The sequence below is a fragment of the Phascolarctos cinereus genome, unplaced genomic scaffold (assembly GCF_003287225.1).
Source record: "Phascolarctos cinereus isolate Bilbo 61053 unplaced genomic scaffold, phaCin_HiC Scaffold_4;HRSCAF=312, whole genome shotgun sequence".
Taxonomy (NCBI): domain Eukaryota; kingdom Metazoa; phylum Chordata; class Mammalia; order Diprotodontia; family Phascolarctidae; genus Phascolarctos; species Phascolarctos cinereus.
The window spans coordinates 129,745,612-129,772,919 of NW_027555847.1; the positions used below are offsets into that span (position 1 = coordinate 129,745,612).

Here is a 27,308-nt window from a genome sequence, read left to right on the forward strand (position 1 = left end):
AGTCTTCCTGGCTCTAGGCCTGGCACTCTATCCACTGAGCCACCTAGCTGCCCCACATACACATGTACATATACATATATGTGTGTATATGTGTATGTGTGTGTACGTGTATACACACACACACACACACACACACACATATATTAGAGTTTATCTCTACAGTGAACCTGAATATACTGATAAAAGTAGTTGGCAGTAATCTGTATAATGTATAGATTTGATAATACCACTCTTCTTAGAAATCTTCAATTGCTCTTACTGCCTGTAAGATTAAATACAAACTCCCTAACTTGACATTTAAAGCCCTTCAAATTTGGCCCCAACTTAGCTTCCCAATAATCTAGTAGATCTGTGACTTCATCTGTATAGGTATTGCCTCTAACAATGCAGATCAGAAGCCTTCCATGTCTTTCCATCTTGTGCAACTCTTACTCGTGTCCTCCTATAAATTTGCCAGAGAGAGACCACACAATGTGCTAGGGGCTTTCTTTTTTTATTGTTGTTGACATTTTGGAACACTGGTAGAACAGTTAGGCTGTCTTTCACTTTATCAACCTTTTACTCAATAAGTGACTCATCCTCTTTTCCACTTTTGTTTTTCTGATAGCATTCTTTATAATGTTTCTCAGACACAATTCCTCATCTCTAATGCCTTGCATTCATTCATTCAGCAGCCAGGCCTCTCTTGAATGCTTTTTAGTCCACCCTCAGCTTCAGTTCTTCAGAGACTTTAGTTTTCTATGATTTGTAGTCATAAGATATGACCCAAAGAAAATTGATGTAAAAAAGATGAGTCTTTGTTTCAGTGAGAACCTTAGGATTATTTTTTAGTTTCCCAAAGGCTATCCAGCCTGCACTTTCACCTCTTTGCTTCTTGTCCCAACTTAGCTCTTCTGCATATGTCTTTGTTTTTTAGATATGTTTCTTGTAAGCAGAAGAGTTTGTGTTCTTATGCAGTCTGTTATTCATTTTATTGTTTAATTCATTCATATTTAAGTTACGATAACTAGATTAGAATTTTAGAAATTTATGTCTCTGATACTATTTTTTTTTCTGAATGAGGGTTTTTTAAAAATTCCTTTTCTTTTAAGATAGTACTTTGTCACTACAGTTATTTTTGCTTAATCTACTTTAAGGCAACCCTATTTCCCACACACTTTTTCCCCTCAATCTCAATGCCCCTCCCACGCTTGTTTGTCAACCCTTTCCTTAGTTTAGAAGTTTTCCTTAACTTATTGATTCCTTTCTCATTCTTTCCTTTGATTATCTTAATTCTTTTCCTCTTCCCTCCTTTTTCCCCATCTGTTAAGTAGTTAAAAATCCTCCCCCTTTTTTTCCCTTTTCAATTTCTTTTGTTTATTAGAGGTCTCCCCCCATTTTCTCTGTCTTTTTCTTTAACAAAAAAAAGGATATTTTTACTTTATTTTTTTCATTAACTTTATTCTAAACTTTTGTTCACTTCATGGTCTTTACTTTTTTATTCTTTTTTCTAAAATCTCTTTGTGCTCTCTATGAAATTAAAGTTTCTAAAGTATCAAGTTTGAGTTCTTCTAAACAATTTCTATATTTTGCCTTGTTTTTATTGTCCTTTTCTTTCTTTTCGCTCTTGTTCCTCATTCTTAGAAGTGTCAGTTTCTGCAGGAGGTAGGTACCATATTCTCTCTTATCTGAATTCTCCCCTGCCTCAGTGTTGTCCACCTCAGGTTTTCCTTAGAGCCACTTTATCTGTCTATCTCTTTTGCCCCAAACAATTTGTACCTTGTATTGTGCTTATATATGCCTTCTCCCCACTTTCCCACCCCCTAAACAATGATCTTCTTGAGGTAGGGACTATGACAATTTTTTTAAACTTTGTATCCCTAATACTTATCAGAGTGTCTTGCACATAGTAAAATATAAAAGATCACTTGTGTATCTTCCATGGAGTCATGCTTGGTTATTATTTATCCCATTGGTGTTTCTATTTCCTTTCCCCATCCTCATATCCCGCTGCGTTCGTGCTACTGCCCCCCTCCCCTTCCCGTTTCGAGATAACATTCTGAAAGCAAATGCTATATGTGATTTTTGGCTTATTGTCACTTTTGCTACCTTCCAGTGGAAATGTTTGTATACATTTTAAAAGCCTTACCCCCCAAGATAAATACTGTGTTTACTCCCCCCCCCGCTCATTTTACTGTGTCTCTAAATGTACTAAATAAGTGATCTTATAAGAAATGAACATAACTGGGACATCATTTTCTTTGCATATGATAGTGTTATAGTAGAAAGAACACGAAACTTGGAATTGGGGGACTTGCAAAGTCCTGGTTCAGTGGTACTGCTTTTGTGAGTTTTTTAACATCTCTGAGCCTGGATTTTTGCATCTTAAAAATGACAGTACTCTCTTTCCCAGGGTTCTTAGTAAGGATTAAGTAAGATTCTATCTATAAAGCATTTTGTAATCTGTAAAGCACTGTATAGATACTGTTGGTGTTAGATGTAATATTTTGTATTAAGTATTTTATCCATTTTAAGAAATATTAATATAACTAAATACTTAAAGGATTTGCACCTTTGTTACTGAGCATTCCCCCTACCAATATAGATAGTAACCCCTTTATAACTTAGTAAATGGTTTTCTAGAATTACTATGGCCAAATAATTCATTACCCCATAGCCAACCTGATGATAAGCCTCTCTAAACTTTACTAGGCTGGTCCTCAGACATATATAGTTCGTTATGGGGCCCGTCTGTGTTTTACACCTTTCTGGTTTGGTAGGATCTGCCAGACATTGCTCTCTGGTAGTACATGCTCAAGGTTAGCTCCTTGCCATGAAGATGCATCAGAGGACAACTTAAATAATCATATTATCATTTTCTTGGAGAGGAGAAGTCCTGGGCCTGTGATTCCATCATATAAGGAGCTTCTGATGTGAAAGTCCTTCTGCTGTTGCAGATCAGTAACCCAACTGTAGCTTATTAGCATATAGTTTGCAGTCCAGAGCAGGGATTCTTTTTTTTTTTGGTGAGGTATTTGGGGTTAAGTGACTTGCCCAGAGTCACACAGCTAGTGAGTATTATGTGTCTGAGGCCAGATTCGAACTCAGGTCCTTCTGACTCTGGGGCTGGTGCTCTATCTTGTGTGCCACCTAGCTGCCCCCAGAGCAGGGATTCTTTACTTGGGATCTATGAACTTTAAAAATATATTTTTTTAATGATTGTATTTCAAAGTCATTGGTTTCTTTTTTAATTCTGTGAATTTTATTCATTTAAAATATTATTCTGAAAAGGGGTCCATGGCCTTCCTTAGACTGCCAAAGATATTCTTTTTTTTTTTTCTTGGTTAGGCAATGGGGGTTAAGTGACTTGCCCAGGGTCACACAGCTAGTAAGTGTTCTGTGTCTGAGGCCGGATTTGAACTCAGGTCCTCCAGAATCCAGGGCTGGTGCTCTGTCCACTGCCCCACCTAGCTGCCCCCCTGCCAAAGATATTCTTGACACAAAAAAAAAGTTTACAGACCCTGATCTGGAGAGTTGCGCCTTGGTATCGCTGAGAGGTTAAGTGCCTTGCCCATGGTTTTGCAGCTAGGCTTCAGTGCTCTTTCCCTCTAGCATGTTTTATTGCTTTCAAGTTGGTGGTGGTGGTGGTGGTGGTGGTGGCGGCGGCGGCGGCGGTCGGCAGGGGCGGTGGTGGGTGGGTGAGTGTTGGGGGGCATTTATGAGGGAGTCTAGTTTTTTTGTTGTTTTTGTTCTCATTACATCTCAAAGTTCTCCTTTCAGCAATCTTTCCTTGATCTTTCAGCCTTCTGGTCGATTACCAATTTCTCTAGTTGTCAATGACCACACTTCCACTTAAAGTATTTATTTGAGTGTCTCTTTCATCATGTTTCTGTTTCATCTCTGCCATTACATTGGAAACTCCTTGAGACCAAAGATTGACCATGTCTATAATGTGTAAATATCATTGTTCTCTGTCAGAATTCCATGATTTTTTTTCCGAGATTGGGAAATTTGGAGGTACGAGTTCCCTTTGCAACTCCAAGATCGTTTTATTAGATATGTCTAGCCTAGGGAGATTTTAGATTTGAAAAAGAATTTCTTTTAAGTCTGTTGGCAAGGTTCTGTTCATTGATTTTATTCTTAACTTTGAATAGCAGACCAAATTTAAGTGTAGAACTTTGAAGGAACATACTACAGTGGAAAAAAGTGGTACAGACATTTCAGGATTTAGAGGCATTGATATAATCCTAAATGATAAGGCAATTCTAAGTTAGTTTCTAGGACTTATTCATTTGGATGAATAAGTTATTGGTGTTATGTAATTTTAAAAATACTTATGTGTTCTGTGTAAACCTCTCTTCCTTTGAAAGTGACTAACAAGATTTTAAAGGGAGAAGAATTTTTTTGGCTTTTTTTCTGTTTTAAAAGAAAAATCTCCTTTATCCCTACTTGCCTTTTTCCCAAGATTGGAATACCACTTTTAAGATAGTCTCAAGTTTGGAAGTTTGCGTTTACTTTTCATGAAGTCTGTGCCTTACGTGATTGTCATTGTCTCTGGAATGGGTATTGGGGTGATTGTTTTCATTAGTTTAATATTCTGCCTAATTGAGTTTCCAAATATGAATTACTGGCATTTAAGTAATTAGACACAAGTAATAGGACACAATTAAAACTGACTAGATCGAACATAAATGTTAAATTAAGAAGACCCTTTAGTATCAATGACTGTTATTCTATGAGTGTTAAGTGCTAGTTAATTGTATGTTCTAGATAGTAGAACACCAGAGTTTAGTATTAGATTATTAAGATGTAAATTAAAGCTATTGGAATTTATGAAGTGCTTATTTTGTGCCAGGCTGTGTGTAAGCATTGAGGGATACAAAGAAAGGCAAAAAATAACTGCTGTCAGGGAGCTCACTGTTCTAGTGGAGGAAACCACTTGCAGGCAACTATGTACATACAAGATATATACAGTATAAATGAAAAGTAACATTGTGCTGGTAAGTGTTTAACAATTGACTGGAAAGAAAAATCCAAACATAACACATTTACAAGTGTAATCTCTATTATTAACATTTTATCTATCATTTTCTAAAGTTTAGACAGTCAACAAAACATAGCCCTGATTTGTAGTGCTTGCCAGGTTTTTTAAATTTTATTTTATTTTTGGTTAGGCAGTGGGGTTAAGTGACTTGCCCAGGGTCACACATCTAGTAAGTGTTATATGTCTGAGGCCAGATTTGAACTCAGGTCCTCCTGAATCCAGAGCTGGTGCCCTGTCCACTTTGATACCTAGCTGCCCCCAGATTCACTTTAACAAGGGTGGGGGTGGGGGTGGGATGGGGCTCTGAATCTTTTTTTTGTTTGTTTATTTTTATTTAAAAAAATTTTTTTTTCCATATGCTTTTGAGTTGAAAATTTTTTCTCCCTTTTTCTCCCCCCCACCCTCCCCAAGACGGCACACAATCTGACATAGGCTTTACATTTACATACCCATTACACATATTTTCACATTAGTGAAGTTGTAAATAAAAATTAAAACCAATAGGAGGAACCATCAGAAAGATGGAACGAAATTCAACTTAAGGTAAAATTAAGTGAGAGCGATTCGACTTCCATAGTTCTTTCTTTGGATGTGGACAGCATTTTCCATCCCGAGGCCTCTGGAGATGTCTTAGATCCTTGTAATGCTGAGAAGGGTTCAGTTTAACATTCTTAGTCATTGCATAATGTGGCTGCTGTTGTATACAAAGTCCTCTGGGTTCTGCTCACTTCACTCAGCATCAGACCATATAAGTCTTTCCAGGTTTTTCTGAAGACAGCCTGTTCATCAGTTCTTATAGCACAATAGTATTCCATTACATTCATATACCACAACTTGCTCAGCCATTCCCCAATTGATGGGCATCCTCTCAATTTCCAATTCTTTGTGGGGCTCTGAATCTTGAGAGGGGGGAATTCAGAAAGGTCTCTTGCACTTTTGAACTGATTTTAATTTTGAACTGAGCCTTGAAGGTGACCCAGGAAACCAAGAGACAGTGGTGAAGGAGAGTAGTGTAGGTATGTGAACAGTCAGTGAAAAGGCATGGAGTCAAAAGCTGGATTCAGGAAAAGAAAGAAGACAAATGTTGCTGAATTATAAAGAAGACTGCACAAAGACTGGAAAGATAGAAAGGTTTTGAGGGTTTTAAAAGCCAGACAGGATTTTATATTTGATCCTAGGGGTAGTAATAGGGAGCCATTGGAGTTTGTGTAGAGGATGACATGGCCAGATAGGCTTTAGGAAAAATGCTTTGGCAGTCTGTTGAGTAGAGGATGAACTCCAGTAGGGAGAGATTTGAGCCAGGGAGACCAACTAGCAGGATGATGAAATATGAGGGAGGTGAGGAAAACCTGCATCAGGGCAGTGGCTGTGTGAGTGGAGAAAAGGACCTAAGAGACATATTCTAAAGGTAGAGACAAGATTTAGCAACAGATTGTATACGGGGAGTAAATGTGAATTTACTTTTATTTTTAACTTTTTAAGGATGATTGAGGATGATGCTGAGGTTGCCAGCCTAGGGCACTAAAATAAATCTGGTATGGTGGGAAGGGCAGATATAAGCACCTAGTTAAACTTCTTAATCTGTTGATTGTCTTTCCAAAATTAGGGCAAAGTGCCTTGATTTTATTTGAGTTAGTTTATTGTTTGAAAATACCTTTTGGATGTGTATAATCATTAGTCTTCTGCTTATTTAAAATAGCTATGAGTTTTGGATCCCTCAGCAAATTATAGTCATAGAATGATCCTGTAGTTGAACTGCTTTGTATATACATAGTATATTTGTGCTAGTGCACAGGAATTAGTAAATAGCATGACTTCTACTGTTGACTGCTGCTCTGCAGCAACAGGAATACCTCCTTTAGCCATGCTGGGTTTGCACAGTATGCTCATTGATGCTAGCTCTTAAATAGAAAGTTTCCTTTTAAGAATTTCTGTTTCCTTTCTAAGATAGTAAATCTTACTGTAGAAATGAAATCTCTGGACACTTTATTGGCTGTTTTTCACCCATTTAAAATGTCCTTTGTTCTGAAAAGGCACACACCCCTTTTCTCAGCCAGGGCAGTGATTGGTTCTTATTGGTCACATGCATTTGTGACTGCTTTGGACTACTACTGTTAGCCAGCTAGCTAGCTGCCTGAGGAGTTTTGACTGTTGCCTCTTTTGTGATTAGAATTTTAGTTGCTTTTTATGAGAATGTTGATAACCTTTTTTATTTTGAATGACCTTTTAAAAAATGTGCATGTGTTTCTTTTGTTTGCAAAATTAAGCAAATTAGAAAAATATTGGCTTAAAAAAACAGCCATTAGGATAAGGTTGAGCCCTATTACTTTGGGGGGAAATAAAATACAAAGCTTTATATGTTGAATCATTTTTTTCTTGTCTCCTTTTCCCTTTCCTTATTAATACCAAATTTTTTTAAACATTTGATTTCTAGGGCTTAGATTTTTATCTTATCTCCCCCCACTGAGAAAGGGTTATATCAGTATGTAGTGTGTTAATGTAGATAATTATTATTTGAACTTTTAAAAAAAATAAACTTTATTCAAAATATTTTGGGGGGGGTTAGGCAGTGGGATTAAGTGACTTGCCTGGGTGTCTGAGGCCAGATTTGAACTCAGGTTGTCCTGAATCCAGGGCCAGTGCTCTATCCACTGTGCCACCTAGCTGCCCCAATTCATAATATTATGTGTGGGGGTTTTTTTAGGCAGTTGGGGTTAAGTGACTTGCCCAGGGTCACACAGCTAGTAAGTGTCAAGTGTTTGGTCTGAGGCCAAATTTGAACTGGGGTCCTCCTCACTTCAGGGCCAGTGCTCTATCCACTGCCCAACCTAGCTGCCCATAATTCATAATATTATGGAACAGGGAAAAAACCCTTCATAATAATGGTTCTAATTCTAAGTAACTTTTAGAATACTTGACAAACCTTCCCCCATTATAATTCTGTTGTTACATTAGTTAAACAAGATTCATTGGAATGTATCTTGTTCAAGATATTTTTCATGGCTCTGTGGAGGATACTGAGATTAGGTGCCATAGAGATAAAGATAACAAAATTTGTTGTAGGTTTTCTGTGTTTCGTAATAATGCTTTACATTTATAGGCTGTATTATAATTTACATTATGCTTTCACATGTTATCTCATTCTGTCTTTACCATATTCTTCTAAAGTAGGTAGGACTTTTGAGGAAGTAAATTTCCATAGACCACTTAAGTTATAAGATAAAGAGCTGATATTAGAATCCAGGTCTTTGGTATTCTTTTTGCTATATCATGCTGTTTATAAGAAAAATGTACTCTGTAGCATCCCAAGTTTGAAACATGACTTTATCCATAGTATAGGCAGTTTGTAGAATGGGGAAATTATTTTGTAATAGACTTTTATTATATTTATTATAGTAGTCATCGCCTTGGATACTTTTGATGCTAATTCAGGAGAAATAATAGGTTACTGGTAGAGAAAATGAAATCTATCATGAGTCTTCTTTACCATCTTCATTTGCTAATTGTCTCTGTTTAGCAAATTTTTGTTTCCATTGATTGAATGAAGTTCTTGTGCTTTGTTGATTTGCTTCATAAACATTCTTCTTTTTTTTTTTTGGCTAGGCAGTGGGGTTAAGTGACTTGCCCAGGATCACACAGCTAGTAAGTGTTATGTGTCTGAGGCCCTATTTGAACTTGGGGCCTCCTGAATCCAGGGCCCGGTGCTCTATCCACTGCTCCACCTAGCTGCCCCGCTCCAAAAACATTCTTGAGATTGGATTTTTGAAATTAGGAAAGGACATTCTAAAAATGGCCCCTAACAGCATGGGGAGAGGAAAACCTAATGTATTGAGTCTAACATGAGTTTCATTGAAGTCTAAAGAGAGGTATGATGTAATCTTTGCATGTGTACTAGGTAGGATGGGTTCAGTGTTTGTTTGGGGCTAGTTGTCTTTATAATGTATTACTTATGAAGTGCTACTTTGAAACTTTTCCATGCTTCATTGTCAAGCTTTCTGTAGTCAGGCATTTGAAATCATTTCTTATTCTGTATGTTCCTCAGTGAGAGTAGATGTATTTACAGTATCTCAGAACAAATCAATCAATATTTACAGAGGCTATTATTATTGTTCATTTTTTTCCTTTATAGCCTTAGTGCCTGGCACATAGTAGGTGTTTTAATAAATGCTTGTTGATTGATACAGTTTACAAATAGCTAGCTGGCTTGATTATTTTGTATAGATTAGAAGGAGAATGTTTATGGGAGTTTGTTGATACACAAGATAAAATGTCCACCTGGAGTCCTGTTCTAAATACTAAAAGATAAGATAACATCTTGAGTCTGGTTTTTGTTGTTGTTATTGTTGAAAGATTTGCTTGAAATATACTTTGATATTTTAATACTGCAGTTGCTCTCTGACTTCAGTGGTGTGGATCAGTCACTAGTTAATAAACATTTATTAAGCTCCTACTATATGCCAGGCATTGTGCTAAAGCCTTTGGAATATAAAAGCAAAAGACATGTGTAATGAGATATGTGTAAAACACTTTGGAAAATCTTAAAGCCCATTTTAAATGCTAGCTATTATCAAAACAGATTTTATTTCAATGTAAGAACTATGTATAACTGCAATCCTGTTTACCAAGGGGGATTTGGAGAAGTCAAGTTGGGCAGCATAAAGTAATTGTGTTTAAAAATCAAACTAAATGATAGTGGATGGAGTGGGCATTCCAACATCTTCGCCAACGAAGATCATCTTTGACTTCTTCAGAAACAAACAGCTCCATGGTATGCTGGGTTTAGGCCAGTGTATTTTGCTCTCTGGTTTAGATAAGAACTTTTATTCTTTGAGCTTTTTGGGTACTTATCACTACTACATTGTAACTTAATTATGCTGAGGAGAATGCTAAAATTTATCTACTTACTTTTTAGTCATTATTTTCCTAGTCTGCCATTCTGACCTCTTTTTCTCATTTGTAGGCTGTTTTGTAGGGGTCAAGTATGGTACTAAATCTAACTTGTGGAACAACTTTGATATATACAGGTGAGACTTTTCTGGGATAGTTCATAAGCATCTTAGGGAAATTAAGGAAATTAATTAGTTAACTTACTTTGTAATGAGTTTTTTCTTCTGGTCCTTCTGTTTAAGTCCACCAGACTTCAAAAGGAAAGAAAACCAAAAGAATTGATCAGTAGACTAGAGATTCTAGAAATGGATTTAAGTAGTATATAAACTTGTGTGAATGTATGACAAAACATGAGTAACTCAATAGTTAAGAACCATTTTTAAAATGACAGAGGGATAGTCTAAAAAGTTGATAGAGGATCAGATCCTGTTTTTTTTTTACTGTCTAAACTAAGAATGGATTGTAGTTTGCTGACACCTGGACTAGATGATCTGAGGTCCCTTTCATGTCAACATTATATTAGTTTGTGAAGGGCCATTGGACTTGGCAAAAAGGAGCTCATTGTGAAGCTGTTTGAGAGCAAAGACAATGGAAAAAGCTAAAATGTAGTGGGTTGACAAGGAAATCATTACTAAGGAAATAGAGACAGCCTATGTACTTCTTAGGCTGATGTGAAATTCTTTAGAGTAGAAACACAGTATTTCCTAGAGCTTCTCTTGATAGGAATTTTTTAGGCATTTAAGGACTTAGTATTATCAACTGCTGCTTTAAGGGCTTTTCTAAAAGGTGTTTCCATGCAGCATTCATGTCTCTCACATAATTAGTATGGAGATAACTTTGTTCAGTGATCTCATGAGTATTTTCATCAAATGAAGTTTAAAAATGAGATACATGCTTACCTAAAGCAGAATTTTCCAAACTCTGAGGGACATCCAATTGGGATGTGAAACACTAATACCCTCTGGTATAATTACTGCAGAAATACACCTACTTTTTCCAATAAAAACAAAGTCTAAGTCAGAGTTAAAAAAAAAAACAACATACAAATACCCAGAATATGGTGTAATCAGTTCTGTTTTCAGGTGAATGAAGCATATAGTCATTTAATATGGTATGCATAAGTGAGATTAAATTTCTCTTGGTGCATTGCCTTTAGTCTGCATGGGCCCATGACACAGATGGGTTGCTACTTACTGCATTTGAAATACGTAAACTTGAAGTTAACCAGTCTTTTTATGGAAGTCACAATATTGTATGTCAAACTTTTCACAGAGTTTGTTCTAAGAAAGAGGCAAATGATTTAGGTTGTGTGTCTACATTCAGTTTCTCTCATAAGCTGGTGACATGCATTGCATGGAAGTTACAGTCCAGAACTGGTTCTATTTGGGAGGCGGGTTGCCCAGTTTATATACCTTTTCAACAGGGGCTGATATCACCCCACCTCGCAACTGAGGAAATACCTCTTCTATCAGATTCCCTCCCCCACCCCGAACCATACCAGACCACTCCCAACCTTGGGCTATCTAGGCAGAAGAATCTGTCTCTACCCAAGCCAGGGCAGCTTCCAATACAACCTCATTATCAGTAATGTTCTTCTGAAGAACTTTGAAGAAGGGGGCTGGGGTGGGGTGGAGCTCTGAGTCCTCAAGATTTTTTTTACACATATTCTTTATGTTTCCTAATACCATTATGTTGGCAGGTTAAATTAATAAGCTGGTTTCCACACCACTCTATAACTTAAAAAAAATTGAAATAACTGAGTTATCAATATTAATTTGAAATTTTAAGCAGTTTTAGTTGTCTTACTTTTTTTATCCACTAATTTTAAAATAAGTAAAATAATATTCTTTCATGATGGATAAGTGCATAGTTTGAAGAAAAAAACCCACCAAAGCAGCTGCAGCTAGTATAAGCAAAGGCAATGGAAATAATTTAAGAAATGGAAATACAGAAAAGTAACAAATCCAAATACAAAAAAACCACTATCCATTGTATTATTCAGATATTCACAAACATAGTTATTGAAACAATGGAAAGACTTTTTGTTTTTTGTTTCCTTGTATGAATGCCTTAATTGCAGTTAGCAAGAAATCTAATAAATTGAAATATCTTAAAAGTCTATATATACAATATGTTGACAGAACTAAAGAATTTTTCCAGAGAAAATTAGATGTTTTAATAAGCAGAAAAACCCCTTTTTCAATAGCTGTTTCTTTCATATCAAAAGGTTTGTATAAAGTTGCTTACAGAATTAAGTATTAAAATTCTCATTTGATCCCCTCAGTAGTATCCTATGTATCTTTTCCTGTTTTAACTATACCTATGAAACACTGTCTACATTCACTGCCTTCATTTCTTCTCCTCTTACTCCTCAAACCCTATTATTTTGTATTAATCAATCAAGCATTTAGCAAGTGCAGGTTAGTGCCAGGCACTATGCTAGGTGCTGGAGATATATAAGTACAAAGAGTGAAACAATCCCTACTCCTAAGGAGTTTTACATTCCAATGGAGGAGAGACAGTTTATATATATGAAGTGAGTAAACACAAGTGTACAAAGTAATTAAAAAGAAGGTAGTTTGAGTGAGAGGGCTCTGAGTCTGGCAGGGTGAGGTTCAAAAAAGATTTCATGTAGAAGATGGGGCTGGAGCCATAGAGTATTTGAAGTCACTTTTTTTTTTTTTGTAATTGAGGTTAAGTGACTTGCCCAGGTCACACAGCTGGTATCAGGTGTTTGGTCTGAGGTCGGATTTGAACTCAGGTCCTCCTGACTTCAGGGTCAGTACTCTATCCACTGCACCACCTAGCTGCCCCTTGAAGTCGCTCTTAAAGAGTGGTAGTCTGTGGGGCAGAGGTAAGCAGGAAATAGGAATTAAGTGTAAAAAGCCTCATTTGTTTGCTTTAAAATTTCATCCTATGCATGATATTTCTCCTTTTTTAACCATATTCCTAGAAAAAGTTATCTCCATTTACTCCCTTCACTAAGTAAGGAGTACATTCTAGGTATGTGGGATGGTCAGTGCAAAGGTGGGGAGACAGGAGAGGGACTATTGTGTGTCATGTAAAGAGAAAGCCAGCTGGCCTGGTTTGAAGAGTAAAGGAGGAGGAATAATGAATGATGAAGCTGGAAGATAGGTTGGGGACTGGTTGTGACTTTTAAAACTAAGAGACATTGGGCATTTTATTATAGAGGTGATAGAGTTGATTGAATTGGAGAGTCAACCACTTGGTCAGATATGCACTCAAGATCACACTCTGCTTCCAACCAAAATGAAAAAAGAAGAAAACCAAAATCATTTAATAAATATTCACAGTCAAAGCAAATTCTCCAAACTGACCATATTCCAAAATTTATTTCTCATTTGAATCTTCAGTCTATCATTTCTGGGGTCAGTGGGAGGTTTTTAATTCAATCTTAGGTTTTAAATCTTGGTGTCATCCTGGATTTGTCACTGTCCCTTTGACTTATGCCTTATTTCCATGTAGTTGCCAAGTCTTGTTGATACTTCCCCTACAATCTCTCCCATCCATCTCCTTCCATCTACTCACATGTCCACTACTCCAGTTCAGTCTCATCTGAACTCTCATCTGAACTGCTGCATTAACCATTGCCTCTAGCTTCCCCTCTGCAGTCTATCCTCTCCACAGTTTTCAGATCCATATTGCTAAAGCACAGCTCTGACCCTGTCACTCTCCTGCTTAAAAAGCTTCAGTGCTGGCTTCTTGGCCTCAAGACAAGATGCATAGTCTCTCTTTTTCTTTGGTCTTTTAAAGCCCATCAGTCTGTCTCTAGCTTACTTTACAGGGGCTCTACATTCCATTAAGTTAAACTGTCCTCCTTGCGGTTCTCCATACATGACATTTCATTTCCCCCCTCTGTGTCCTTGCCTGGGCATTCCTGAATGCCTGTGATGTACTACTCCTTACTTCTGCTTCATAGCATACATAGCTTCTTCAAAACTCATCTCAAGTGCCACCTCATACAGAAGCCATTCCCCCTGCTGCTAATACCCTCCCTGTGGAATTACTTTGTATCAGTTTTGTATTTGATTTCCTGAGTAGATGTTGTTTTCTTTTAATAGAACTCAAATGCAATCTTTCTGCTGACCTCCAAACTTGCTTCTCCAGCTGCTTTTCAAATATTTCCTACTGGATGTCCAGTAGACCTCTTAACTCAATATGACCATAACAGGACTCATTATCTCTCTTCCTAAACTCTGCCCCCTCTAACTTTCCCTATTACTGTAGAAGAGTACCATCATCCTGGCTTGTAGGTATTATGTGTCTGAGGCCGGATTTGAACTCTGGTCCTCCTGAATCCAAGGCCAGCGCTCTATCTACTGTGCCAGGTAGCTGCCCCTCATCTCTCATATCTAAGCTGTCGCCAAGGCTTGTCAATTTCACCTTTTTTTTCCTTCTTTTTTTTTTTAAGTGAGGCAATTGGGATTAAGTGACTTGCCCAGAGTCAGACAGCTAGGCTGTATTATGTGTCTGAGGCTGGATTTGAACTCAGATCCTCCTGACTCCAGGGCCAGTGTTCTATCCACTGCGCCACCTCGCTGCCCCCAATTTCACCTTTGCAGAATCTCTCAAAAATGCCCCACTCTTTCCTCTGACACTGCCACTGGTCTAGTACAAGTTCTCATCACCTCATAGCTTGGTTACCGCAGTAGCCTGCTGGTGGGTCTGCTTGCTTCAAGTCTTTCCCCATTCCAGTCCATTCTCCATTCAGCCACTGATCATGTCACCTGCCCACCCCACCCCCCACTCAGTAAATTCCAGTGGCTGCCTATTACCTCCAGGAGCAGATACAAAATTCTGTGTTTGGCATTCATCGCACTTAGTAACCTAGCCTCCTCCTACCTTTCCTGTTTTCTTATACCTTACTCCTCAACAAATACTCTTCAGTCCAATCACACTGGCTTCCTGGCTGTTCCCAAACAAGACACTCTTTCTTTCCCCACTGCCTGGAACTCTCCTTCATAAATTCTGCCTGCTGACTACCCTGGCTTCCTTTAAGTCACAACTAAAAATCCCACCTTCTACAGGAAGTCGTCTTCAGCCTCCCTTAATTCTGGTGCCTTTCCTCTGTTAATTTTTTCCTCTTTATCCTAGGAGTACATAGCCTACTTTGTATATATTTGTTTGCATTAGATTTGAGGCTCTTTGAGGGCAGGGACTGTCTTTTGCCTCTTTTTGTATCTCCAGTACTTAGCACAGTGTCTGGCACATTGTTGTTGTTGAGTAGTTTCAGTGATCTCTTCAGTTGTGACTCTTCGTGACCCCATTTGGGGTTTTCTTGGCAAAGACACGGGAGTGATTTCCTTCTCCGGCTCAACTGAGGCAAATAAGGTTAAATGACTTGCTCAGGGTCACACTACTAGTAAGTGTTGGAGGCTGGATTTGAACTCGGGTCCTCCTGACTCCAGGCCCAGTGCTCTATGCACTGTGCCACCTAGCTGCCCCGAGTAGGTACTTTCATAACTACTTGTTGAGTAAATATTATGTTTTCTATATATTTCTTTACATCACCTTTTTTTAAACCTATAGATCATTATTGGTTGTATGTCAGTGGGTATATTCTGACTTTTTGGTGAAATGAACAATATACTTTGAATTTAACTGAGTTAAGAAATCTGTCCTTTCCCACATTTTTGTATTAATTAAGTAGTCCTGGGTCAAATGATTTTTAAAGATTGATTCTTTGCCTCAGTTCAGACAGTTGTAGGACTTAGAGGTTTTCAGAAAGGCCTAAAATAATTCAAATTAGTGTACCTTTTTTTAGAAAAGAGTTTTTAAGGGGCAGCTAGGTGGCACGGTGGATAGAGCACCGGCCCTGGATTCAGGAGGACCTGAGTTCAAATGCGGCCTCAGACACATAACACTTACTAGCTGTGTGACCCTGGGCAAGTCACTTAACCCCATTGCCTAGCAAAAAAAAACAAACAAAAACCCAAAAAACCAAAAACAAGAAAAGAGTTTTTATTCATATCTTCTTACATCAACATAGCTATCGCAAGTATCCTTCCCCCTTCCCTTCCCAGAGAACCATACCATATAACCATCAGTATTTTTTAGAGAAGAAAAAAGAAAATCAGCACAACTGATCAACACATTGGAAAAGCCCCAAAATATGTGCAATGTGTTGCACCTGTGGACCTCCCACCTCCCCAAAGGGATGGGTTGGGAGTGCCCTGTCATATCTCTCATTTGAATCCTGTCTGATCTTTGTAATTTTGTTACATTTACTTTTGCTTTTTTGATATGTTATTCTTTACATTTACATTATTGTAGTTACTGTGTATATTGTATTTTTGGCGCTGCTTACTTCACTTAGCATCAGTTCATATAGATCTTTACATACTTCTCTGTATTGATCACACACATAATTTCTTACAGCACAGTAATATTTAGTTTCATTCATGTACCTCAGTTTGTTTAGCCATTCCCCACTTTATGTGCATCTACTTTGTTTCCAATTCTTAGCTGTCACAAAAAGTGTTGCTATAAATATTTTGGAGTATATAGGGAATTTTTTTTTAAATCAGTGACTTCCTTGAAGTATAAACCCAGTAATGAACTCTCTGGTTCAAAGGGTCTGGACTTTTTAGTGTCTTTATTTGCATGATTCCAAATTGCTTTTCACAGTGGTTGTAATGTGTCACCGATCCACCACTATTATGTATTAGTGTGCCTGTCTTTCCACAATCCCTCTTACCATTTAATTTTTTTTGTTTTGCCAATTTACAGCATATAAGATGAAATCTCACGGTCGTTTTGGTTTTCTTTTCTCTTAGTGATAGAAGCATTTTTTCATGTGATTGTGAATACTTTGCAATTCTTCTTTTGAGAACTGTTAGTTTATATCCTTTGACCATTTATACATTGCGGAATGGCTACTGGTCATATATTTATTATTTCTGTATCTTAGATGCCAAACCCTTATCAGAGAAATTTGATGGAAAAGTCCTGGTTTCTGCTTAGACAAATCAGACCAGCTCCTCATCTTTAATGTCAATCAAGGATACGCTAAGGACTGACCAGCAAATCACACAGGGAAAGCAAATAGAGAGCAGAAAAGTTTCCAGAAAAGTTTAGAAGAGAAGCAGAGAGGAAAGGCAAATGATGCAACTGAACCTTTTGGGTCTCTAGAGGTTCCAAACAATTCAGAGAGGCCTTTTGTACTGTAACACTACTTGAACAAGATAAGTTTCACATAATTGCATTTTAAATAAACTGTCACATGTGGAGTAATTGAGAATTTACAACACGTGAAGTTTCTTGTTGAGTCCCTTCTCTCCTTTCTGCCCCAATAGACTAAGCAGATACAACTATAAGTTTTGATGCTTCTATGTAGTTTTTTAATTTTCTTAGGATTGTAGTAATATTTTCTTAGCTATATGGTATGTTGTTGATTCCAGCTGAGAAAGGACAAATAGAGAGCTAGACAGACAACCTGAGGTTTTAGTAAACTGAAATTCTTTGACTCATAATTAAGTTGGCAAATTTTTTTTGAGCATGATTTGAAATTCTTGGTTGAATTTTCATTTTAATACACACCTGTATGTGTGCATATTGTTTTAATATCTTGTATGTTTCCCAATATTTCCCTCTTTTATATCCCAAAGAATGGCTTCCTAAAATAATTTTTAAAAAGAGAGGAAAATAGATACCCAGTTCAGCAAAACTAACACTCATAGCACTTAACTTTGCATAGTCCTTTACTTCTGCAAAGAAGCTTCTTTGAGGCTAAGCTTAGTTATTATAATTTTGCAGTGTTCTCTTTAAATTGTTTTTTCTTCTTTGTTACATTTATGTTGTTGTCATTTGTATGTTGTTTTCCTGGTTCTGTTTATTTCCTTTTATATCAATTCATATGTCTTCCTGTGTATTCACGTTCACTGTTTCTTGAAGCACCGTAATTTTCCATACATTCGTGTGCTACAACTTGTTTAGCCATTTTCGCGAATGATCAGCATCTACTAAGTTTTCAGTTTTTTGCTACTGCAAAAAATGTTGCTATAAATATTTTGGTATACATGTGCCTTTCTTTTTGTCCTTGACTTCCTTAGTGTATAATTAGCATTGAAATTTCATCATCAGAAGGTAAGGCCATTTCATTATCTTTCTTTAGCTTAGTTCCCATTGTTTCCAAAAAGGGCTCTACTAAGAATGCATTAGTGTTTCTATCTTTCCAGAACCCTTGCAATATTAATTATTCCCATCTTTTGTTGCCTTTGTCAATTTGCTGGGTGTTAGGTGCAATCTAACTTATTTTGATTTTATGATTATTAGTGATTTGTAGCATTCCTTCATAGTTTGCAGTTCTTCTTTTGAGAGCTGTTTGTTAGTATTTGACCTACTGGGGAATGGCTTTTATCTATATTTCTTTTAGTTGTCTATATATCTGTGACATCAGAACCTCATCAGAGACATTTGATACAAAGATTTTGCCCTCGATTTCTTCCATTCTTTTTCTAATTGTACTAATTCATTCAAAAGCTTTTCAGTTTCATTAGATCCATTTTATCTTTTGTATTCATGTACACTTAATTGACTTGATTAACATGTGACTTGCACTGGGTCACTTTATAAGTAAATAATAACTTGAAGCTGCATTATATTTTTCTGAAGTAATTTTTTATGAATAAAAGTTAATAGATCTAGATGCATTATTGGGGAAAATCATGTAACCAGGTATCATTTAGCTAATCAGCTAACTAAAACTTTATAATTTTGCGTGTAACTAAGAGTCAGAGTAGATGGGGGTAGACTTAACTTTGATGGTAAAAGAAAAGCCACAGGGCTTGTTACTCGTAAGATGGAATGTTGAAAAAGACCTGAATCCAGTATTGGACATTTATAAATGCCTCAATTTTCTCATATTTAAAATCTGGGAGTTAGATTTAATTTCAGTTTCATTTCTGTGCTCCTACTTTGAGGTTTTGCTACAAATAAGGTCACCAAATTTATACCCTAGTGTCTGAATGGTATAGAAAGTGTTGGTGAAGGACAAGACTTGATCTACCCTTCACGGCCTATCTGCTATATAAGCCTAGTGCATCTGCTGCAATTTATATCATGCTTTGACTTTCCTCTTGGGTTTAATTATGTAGATTTTCTGATAAAGGGAGGAGGAACTTCTTTGTACAGGAAGAAAACCTAGGTGTTGTTGAGGCCAGGATCACAAATTTTATTCCTTGTCCAGACTAGTTAGCTGCATAGACATAGAGCTCCCGCTCTACTGTCATAGACTGCCCCGATCCAATCATCTCATAGCTGTATCCTATGGGTGCTGAGTCAAAAGATACCTCTGGTGCCCTGTACTCGGTCAGAGTATATAGTAAAGTTATTCAAAGCTGCTGTTTTAATGGTTGTTTATTAGCAGCATTGAATGAGCTTACAAAGAAGGAAATTAAATTAGATCGAGCTCCTTGAGACCATAAACTGTTTTTTGTCTTTCTTTGTGTGCCCAGTACATAGCCCAGTACCTGGCACATGGTAGGCACTTAATAAATGCTTGTTGAATTGATTTCTTGTTAATAATAGCTGACATTTACTTTGTACTTAAGTTATAAAATTTTTACGTACATTTATCTCATGATCTTCACAAGTCTAAGAGATGGGTAGTATGGGTTTTGTTATCCCTGTCTTACAAATGATAAAATTGGGGCCCAGTTGCCTCAATGAAATGACTGTCCCATGGTGACATGACTAGTAAATGCCAGAGTTAGAATTCAAACCCAGGTCTTCTGGACTCTTAACTCTAGCACTCTATCCACTAATCCCACTTGCCTCTCTTTTTTCAAAGGTTTGATATTGGAGATGCTAACATGATGGTCAAATGGGACCAAGAAATGTTGTTAGGCTCGTATTGTCAGAGTGACAAAGTCCAAAAAATAGTAGAGGGAATTTGAACTGCTGCATCCATCAGAGCACTGACATTAAATATATCTTGTCTCTTTTTGGTTGCTATACAGTCCCTCTTTCCTTCGCCCTCATACTCACATAGTTTCTCTTTTGCTGTTTACTCTCCTGTCTCAGCTTCTTCTGGTAAATCATACCCTGCTTCTTAATTCAAAATGAAATGAATAGAAGAAGAACAGAGGAGCAAAGGCTTTATTTAAATAACTGGGCATTAAGCCTCTGAGGTGTTTTGGAATAGAAGTTCCTTAAAGCCATGTATTCTGTGTTTTTATTTTATTTTGGGGGTTTTATATACAACACGTAATACTTAATGTAAATAATAACAGCTAAGAATCTCTGATAATAATCTGGGATTGAGAAGAGGAATTGAATACTGTTATAAAAAGATTTAATGCAGAATACCTTTTAAATAACAAACATTTCTGCTGTATTTAAAATGTTCATTTTACATAGCTTTTACTTGTATGGAGTACAAGAATAGCTCTCTGAACCAAAGCAAAGTATATTTTTACCTGTCAGGTTATAAGTTGTCTAGTCCAACCCCTCATTTTTGAGATGAGGAAACTAAGGGCAAGGTAGGTGAAGTAAGTCGCCCAGGACCATACAGCTAGTTAAATTACTAAGGCACGATTTGAGCCCAACTTATCCATACTTCAAGTCTGGTATTCTTTCTATCACAGAGAAAAAAAAATAGTATAGAAAAGTTCAGAATATATCAGTTCACTCATTACTGAGCTAGGACTTTGTGGTCATTCCAAATAAATAGGTAGTGGCAGCAGCACCAGTAACTTTAGGAAATAACATTGGATAGAAATTACAGTCAGAGAACAGCCACCTTTGTATTAAACAATAGCTCTGAGACTTTTTATTGTTGTTGTTTTTTTAAATGGGGCAGTGGGGTTAAGTGACTTGCCCAGGGCCACACAGCTAGTGAGTGTTATGTGTCTGAGGTTGAATTTGAACTCAGGTCCTCCTGACTCCAAGTCTGGAGCTCTATCCACTGTGCCACCTAGCTGCCCTCCTCCTTTTTTTAAAAGGCAGTTGGGGTTAAGTGACTTACCCAGGGTCACAGAGCTAGTAAGTGTCAAGTGTTTGGTAGGAGGCCGGATTTGAACTCAGGTTTTCCTGACTTCAGGGCTGGTGCTCTATCCACTGCGCCACCTACCTGCTCTCTGAGACTTTTTAGAAGGAACTGAGTGTCCTGTTTTGTCAGAGTGTGGTCACTATTCTGCCTGCTCTTTTTTATGGAGTTTAAAACTTATTGTTGATGCAAAAAGTTTTCTTAGCCATTTTTAGTAAAGTGTACTTCTGTGAAGAAGATTAACTATGTGAGGTACTTTTTAAAATCAGTCACTAGGCTGTGTTTATTTGGGCCAAATAATTTCTAAATAGAGCCTTGCTCTGTTGGCATGAGCTTGTCTGCTCTGAATTTTTTTTTAACTAGCAAATTGTTGTAACTTCACATTTGCTCAACTTCTGAAGGTTTAATGAGATAATCAGTTCTTTGGAAGTAAAAAGATAGAATGGTATAAACATAAGTACAGTTAAATTCTTTGAAAGATTTTGTTTTGTCATTGAAGTCATATTTTCAGGATCAAATTGGAGTTCTAACATCTCTTTCCTCATTGTGCACTCATTTTCTTCCCTGTTCTGATTCCCAAGTCTCTGTTGTTATTTTCCTTCCCATCTCTGTGTTTCTTAAATCTGGTTCTCTTTGTCCATAAGTTACTTATTTTTTATTCTCCCTCCCAATCCAGCAATACCATATATCATGGATTCAGTTCTTTTCTATATGTATGGCTCCCAAATTTATATATGTATCCCTAATTTCTTTCTTGAAATCTAGTCTCATTCACACTTTCTGCCTGTATGCTGGACATACCCTCCTGCAGCACGTACAAAATGGAAACTCATTTCCATGAAAAACCTCCCCTCTTCTAAATGGCCCAGTTGCCAATGATAAAGGTACCATCTTTCTACCAGTTTCTCAATGTCAGGATTGTCCTCGACATTCTCTGTCCCTTAACCTCCGTATCTAATCACTTACCAGATTGTCTTGATTGTGTCTCCACATCCATCCCCTTCACTGTATTCACATAGCTTCTCCCCAAGTTTAGGCCCTTATCACTTTTCACCTGCACTGTTATAATACTTTTCTAATTTGCCTCTTCCTTTCCACCATCCCCCATCTTTATTGAGTTAACATTGCTGCAAGGAAAAAATATAAAATCCTCAGTGTGGCATTTAATACCCTCCATTATTTGTATCGTCCTTAGCTTTCCAGTGTTATTTCATATTACTTTTCTTGAGATGCTCTCCATTCTAGTCACATTGGCCTGCTAGCCTTTTCTAGCTCATTATATTCCATCTTCATCCTCTCATGCTTCTGTACAAGTACCCCTGCGCTCCATCCATTCTCACTTCAGCCTTGTGGGATCCCTAGCTTTGTTGAAAATACAGATTGAGTCTATGAATCAGCCAATTAATTAATAGCAAGTCCTCACTCCTTCTTTAAATGACTTTGTACACTTTGCCTTTTGTTTTTACTAACCTGTAAGTGTGTCACCCTGGTAGAATGTAAGCTGCTTAAGAGCAAATTCTTTTTGTCTTTGTATCTCTGGTTCCTAGCATTAATACCTTGAATATGGTAGGAGCTTAGAAAATGTCTATTGAATTAAATCATAAATTTTAGTATATTTTATAACATGTGAAGTTTATTTTAAAAATATAATGTAGCCTTTTCATTTAAAATTACCTTATATGCCCCCTATTTTAAACCTAAAGTACCTGAGATCCTCATATTTTTAATTTAAGAGATGCTTTATTTGAGGGAAAGGACTGGTTTGAAATCTTTCAGGGCAGGTGCCCAATTAGTACTTGTTCAGGTTGTAGATATTCCATTTTGCCTGTTTTAAAGATGCTCTTGAGGCATTTTTTGATCTCATTGAAGTTAATCACTCTATCCAGTGTTAGTCTAGGTGAGAGATTTTTCCCCTTGGCCAGAGAAGACAAATTGTGCTATTCCATACAAATTGACATAGTAGTAATATAAAAAAGATGGTTACCCTACTGTGTTTTCATTAACTTTTATTCTTTGAATGCTAATAAATGTAAACCTCTTAAATGTTCTTAAATGTAATGTAAAAAGTGATTTAGTTTGACTAGCTTTCAGATGGATAAGAAGTATTATAGAAATTATTTAATATGAAAGTAACTGATTTCTGTTTTAATATTATCTAACTTTTATCAGTGATATGTTTGTAATGTGTGTTAGATAATTTTACACTGAGCTAAGTGATTAAGTAACTGCTTTAATTATCAGAAGTACCCATAGGTGGAAGAATTCCTTTTCAGCTTCCATAGTGAAGAAAATTAGAGTTGACTAAGGACCAAATATGTGAATGAAGCTAAATTAGAACTGATACTTTGTAAGATTCTTAAGAACTGGATATAATTTTGTTTTCCTATTTTGCAGATGTCCTTATTTACATCGGACCACTGGGGACACTGAAAGAAAGTATCATCTCAGATATTACAAGACTGGTACATGTATACATGAAACAGATGCTCGTGGCCATTGTGTGAAGAATGGACTCCATTGTGCCTTTGCTCATGGCCCTCTTGATCTTAGACCACCAGTATATGATATAAGGTGAATTAATCTTTTTTCAACCAAGTGTTGTAACCAAGCTCCTCATTTGTATAACTGTTCTATAGTGGTTTCTACAGTACAGCCAGCTTAGGTACCACCTTTTTTGATGATCATTTGCCTAAACAGTCAAACTTTTGGGCAGTTATTTTATTTTTTATAGGAATATTATGTTTTACTAATTGTGTTGTACTAATACTGCTGGCCTATTAAGTATACAAGGTTATGAGATAACATCCCTAAAAGAAGCTAATAATTCAAAATGCATTCTGACACTTATTTAGAAAATAAAGTCCTTAATAAAACCTCTGGGAGTCAGGTCATATCTGGGATCCCAGGAGTGGTGGGGGGGTGTCCTTGGTTTCCTGCTACTGACATCACTATTCAGGATCCACTAGATAGCAGCTGTCTTTTGTGGATCTTAGGGCTCCAAAGAGTGACATCATAAAATGAATTTAAACATTTTATTTAAAGACTTTTAAAGGAAAAGAGTCTGAAGATTTAATATCTGTAAACTGACTTGTTGCTTGATTTTAGGGAACTTCAGGCACAAGAAGCCTTACAAAATGGCCAGCTTGGCAGTGGCGACAGCATTCCTGATTTACAACCTGGAGTCTTAGCTAGCCAGGCAATGATAGAAAAAATCCTTGGGGAAGATCCCAGGTGGCAAGGTAACATTCTATCATTCAGCCTCCTTACCTCTTGCTACATATGTCCTGGTGTTGGTTTTACTTCATCATAAAGGTGAATTGAAATACACTGTACTATCCCCAAAATAAACTCTTCCTGTGTTTTGGACGTATATGTTTGCACTAATTCAATATTATCTTTTTAGACCATTTTGAGGAGTTTTTAGAATTAAAGGGACATTTTTATACCCTTAATATTGTTAATAATCTTTGTTTTCATCTGTGTGGTACTCCTTCCACTTTACTGCATCCTACATTGTCTCATTTGATCTTCACGACAACCTTATAAAGTAGGTGCTTTTTTTATCCCCATTTTACAGATGAGGAAACAGGCTGAGAGTTAAGTGACTTGCCCACAGGGTCACACAAGTAATGATTGAGTTAGGATTTGAATTCGGGTCTTCCTGAATCCTTTATCTAATTCTACTTTCTTTCTCAACTCCAACACCCTATCTACTATACCATCCAGCTGCCTAACGCATCAAAAATGTTTCAGTTGAATTAACATGAGTTCCTCATATTTAAATAAGCTTGAATACCAAATCCTCCACCAGAAGTCTTTATCATGGTTTGGGAATTACTCTGGATTTTTGAAGACCAATTCTGATAGAATATAAGCTCTGGCAATTACTGTCAAGTTAGAAAGACTTTGAGTACATTCCCTCTTAGCAGATTTAATGTCTTTCATCTGTTGGCTAGCCTTGCTAAATGTGGAGAGGGTTAGGGTTGTCAGGAGTAATTTGGCTGTCAGGTGATGCAGTTTCTTAGCAATGGTAGCTTATGAAGGCAGTCTCCTGAGGTACAGAGGAGTTGTCATCTTCTTTGGTAGAGGTTCTAATACCCATCCTGATGGAATCATGGCATAAGCTAAATACCGTATAATTTAGAAAAACTGAATAAAACCTTACACATTTTCATTTCATTTCACTCCAGTTTTCATTATTTGTCTTATGAAGTAGTGTGCTGTAGCAAAAAGAATGTTGGGTTTGGAATAGGATCTGCATTCTGATTTTGGCTATGCCGTTAATTAGCTGAATTATCTTGGGCAGGTCACTTGACCTCATTGAACCTTGATTTTCTTAGAAAAGGTTTGCATTACTTCTCTACCCTCATCTTTTTATTAGAGCAGTTGTCATTGTACTACTCTTTCTTGTTGTGAGGAGATGGGATAAAAATACTTTGTGGCTGTAAAGCAGTATGTAAATGTTATCTCTTTTTAAAATGATAATTATTTTTAGCAAAACAGATGTTAAAAAAAAACCACCTTAAAACCCTTAAACAAAATAGCACAGAAAATTCATTGAGATTGATTATGCATGAATCCATATGCTTCTCATGTCTTTTTGTCTAGACCTGTGGTTTCATTGGTGTAGTGAAGTACCTGTGAGGATTCTCTCTCCACTGATCAAATCAGTTATTTTGCAACTTACTGTCTTAGGGAATTATTTGTTTTTATTCTCCTTTATTCTTCTCTATATTCTCTCTTATTTACCATTTGTTAAAATTAATGTTATCTTTACCATTTGTTAAAATGAATGTTATCTTTTTAGTTCATTAATGTTGATTGGATTTAACCTTAGTGTCTTTGCTGTTAAGTGCTGTCTTCAGTTATGTAGTTGAAGTCAGTGTGTTTATACTTCTTTTGGTTCTCCTCATTTCTTTTTTCCATGTTTTTTTAAATTCCTACCACTCTTTCTTGTGGCACGATCCCTATTTCATTACATTCTTTTTTTTTTTCCTTTTTCTCTGGACCCATGATTTAATTGATTTGAGGGAACTCTAATGTAAGAAGCCTCCTCCCTACCCCCAGTTGATACAGATAGACATTTCCAGCTCATCTGTAGTATAGACTTGCCTTTGGCCACCAGGAGGTTTACCATCCTGCTCATGGTCTCATACTAGCATGGGTTACAGGCAGGTCTTGAATATATGGAGAGTCCACACTGCCTCTGGTTCTTGCTTCTCCAGTCCATCTGGCCATGTCACTCTCCTTTCAAAAAGTCCATTGGGTCGGTATTATCTCTGAGATGAAAAATATTTAGTATTTCAGGAAAGAATCAAAGAATTTGAGATGTGGAAGGAAACTCAGGTCATTTAGTCCGACCCAAAGGAAAACTATGCCACTGCATTCCTGGCAAGTGGTTGTTTAGCCTCTGTTTTGATTCTTCAAGAAGAAACCTGCTACCTCTCCATGCAGCTCATTCTACTTCTGCACAGCTCTCATTGTCTCTATGTAGCTTCTACTCATTGCTTCTGGTTTGACTCTCTGAGACCAAACAGAACAAATTTAATTTCTCCAGAGGAGATACTTGAAGACAGCTGTCATGAACTTCTTCTAAAAGTACCTAATTCTTTTAACCAGTTCTTACATAACATGGACTCAGTCCCTTTACCATTCTTTTTGTCCTTTTCTGAATGCTCTCTAGCTTGTCAGTATCCTTCTTATACTGTTGCCAAGATCTAAACACACTATGTCACACAAGAGCAGGGTCCGGGGAGGGCATTAACTCTCTCTTTTTGGAAGGTGTGCCCCCTTTAATGCAGCCCAACATGTTTTGTGTTTTTTTGCATGTTTGGGTTGGGGTTTTTGGGGGGGTTTTTTGGCTGCCACATTACATGCTGGCTCATATTGACCGAGCATTCCACTAAAACTCTCAGATCTTTTTTAGAACTGCTGTCTAACCATGACTTCTCCATCTTATAGAGTTAATTTTTTATCATAACCAAGTACAAGATTTTACATATATCCATGTTAATTTCATCTTCGTAGACACAACCCAGTGTTTTATCCTGTTAAGATTCTTTTGGATAGTGCTTGATCCAATGTGTTAGCTATCCCTGCTAGCTTTCTGTCATTTGCAAAGTTGTTGAGTAAACTATCTGTTTCTTTTTCTAAGGCAGTTGATAAAAATGTTAAATAGCACAGGGGCAAGTATAGATCCCTGGAGTATGCTGCACCATAATAGCTACAAATTGACAAATCCAACTAGTTCAAATTTGTCTAATTATATTGTCTAATCTGCACCTTCTCTTTAAGTGTAGTTTTGAAAGCTTTGTTAAAATCTAGGTAAACTATATGCATAGCATTGCTATTTTCTACTAGTTTAGTAATCTTTTTTTTTAAATATAAATT

At 36.9% G+C, this 27,308-nt stretch overlaps 1 protein-coding gene across 1 annotated transcript in view; it reads left to right on the forward strand.

Moving 5' to 3' along the window:
* The window catches only part of UNKL (unk like zinc finger), a 120,205-nt gene that overhangs the window by 11,184 nt on the left and 81,713 nt on the right, over positions 1–27,308 (forward strand). Inside the window, 2 exon segments of the mRNA XM_021006800.1 lie at positions 23,313–23,489; positions 24,024–24,157. Of these exon segments, the coding sequence (XP_020862459.1) occupies positions 23,313–23,489; positions 24,024–24,157 (311 nt within the window).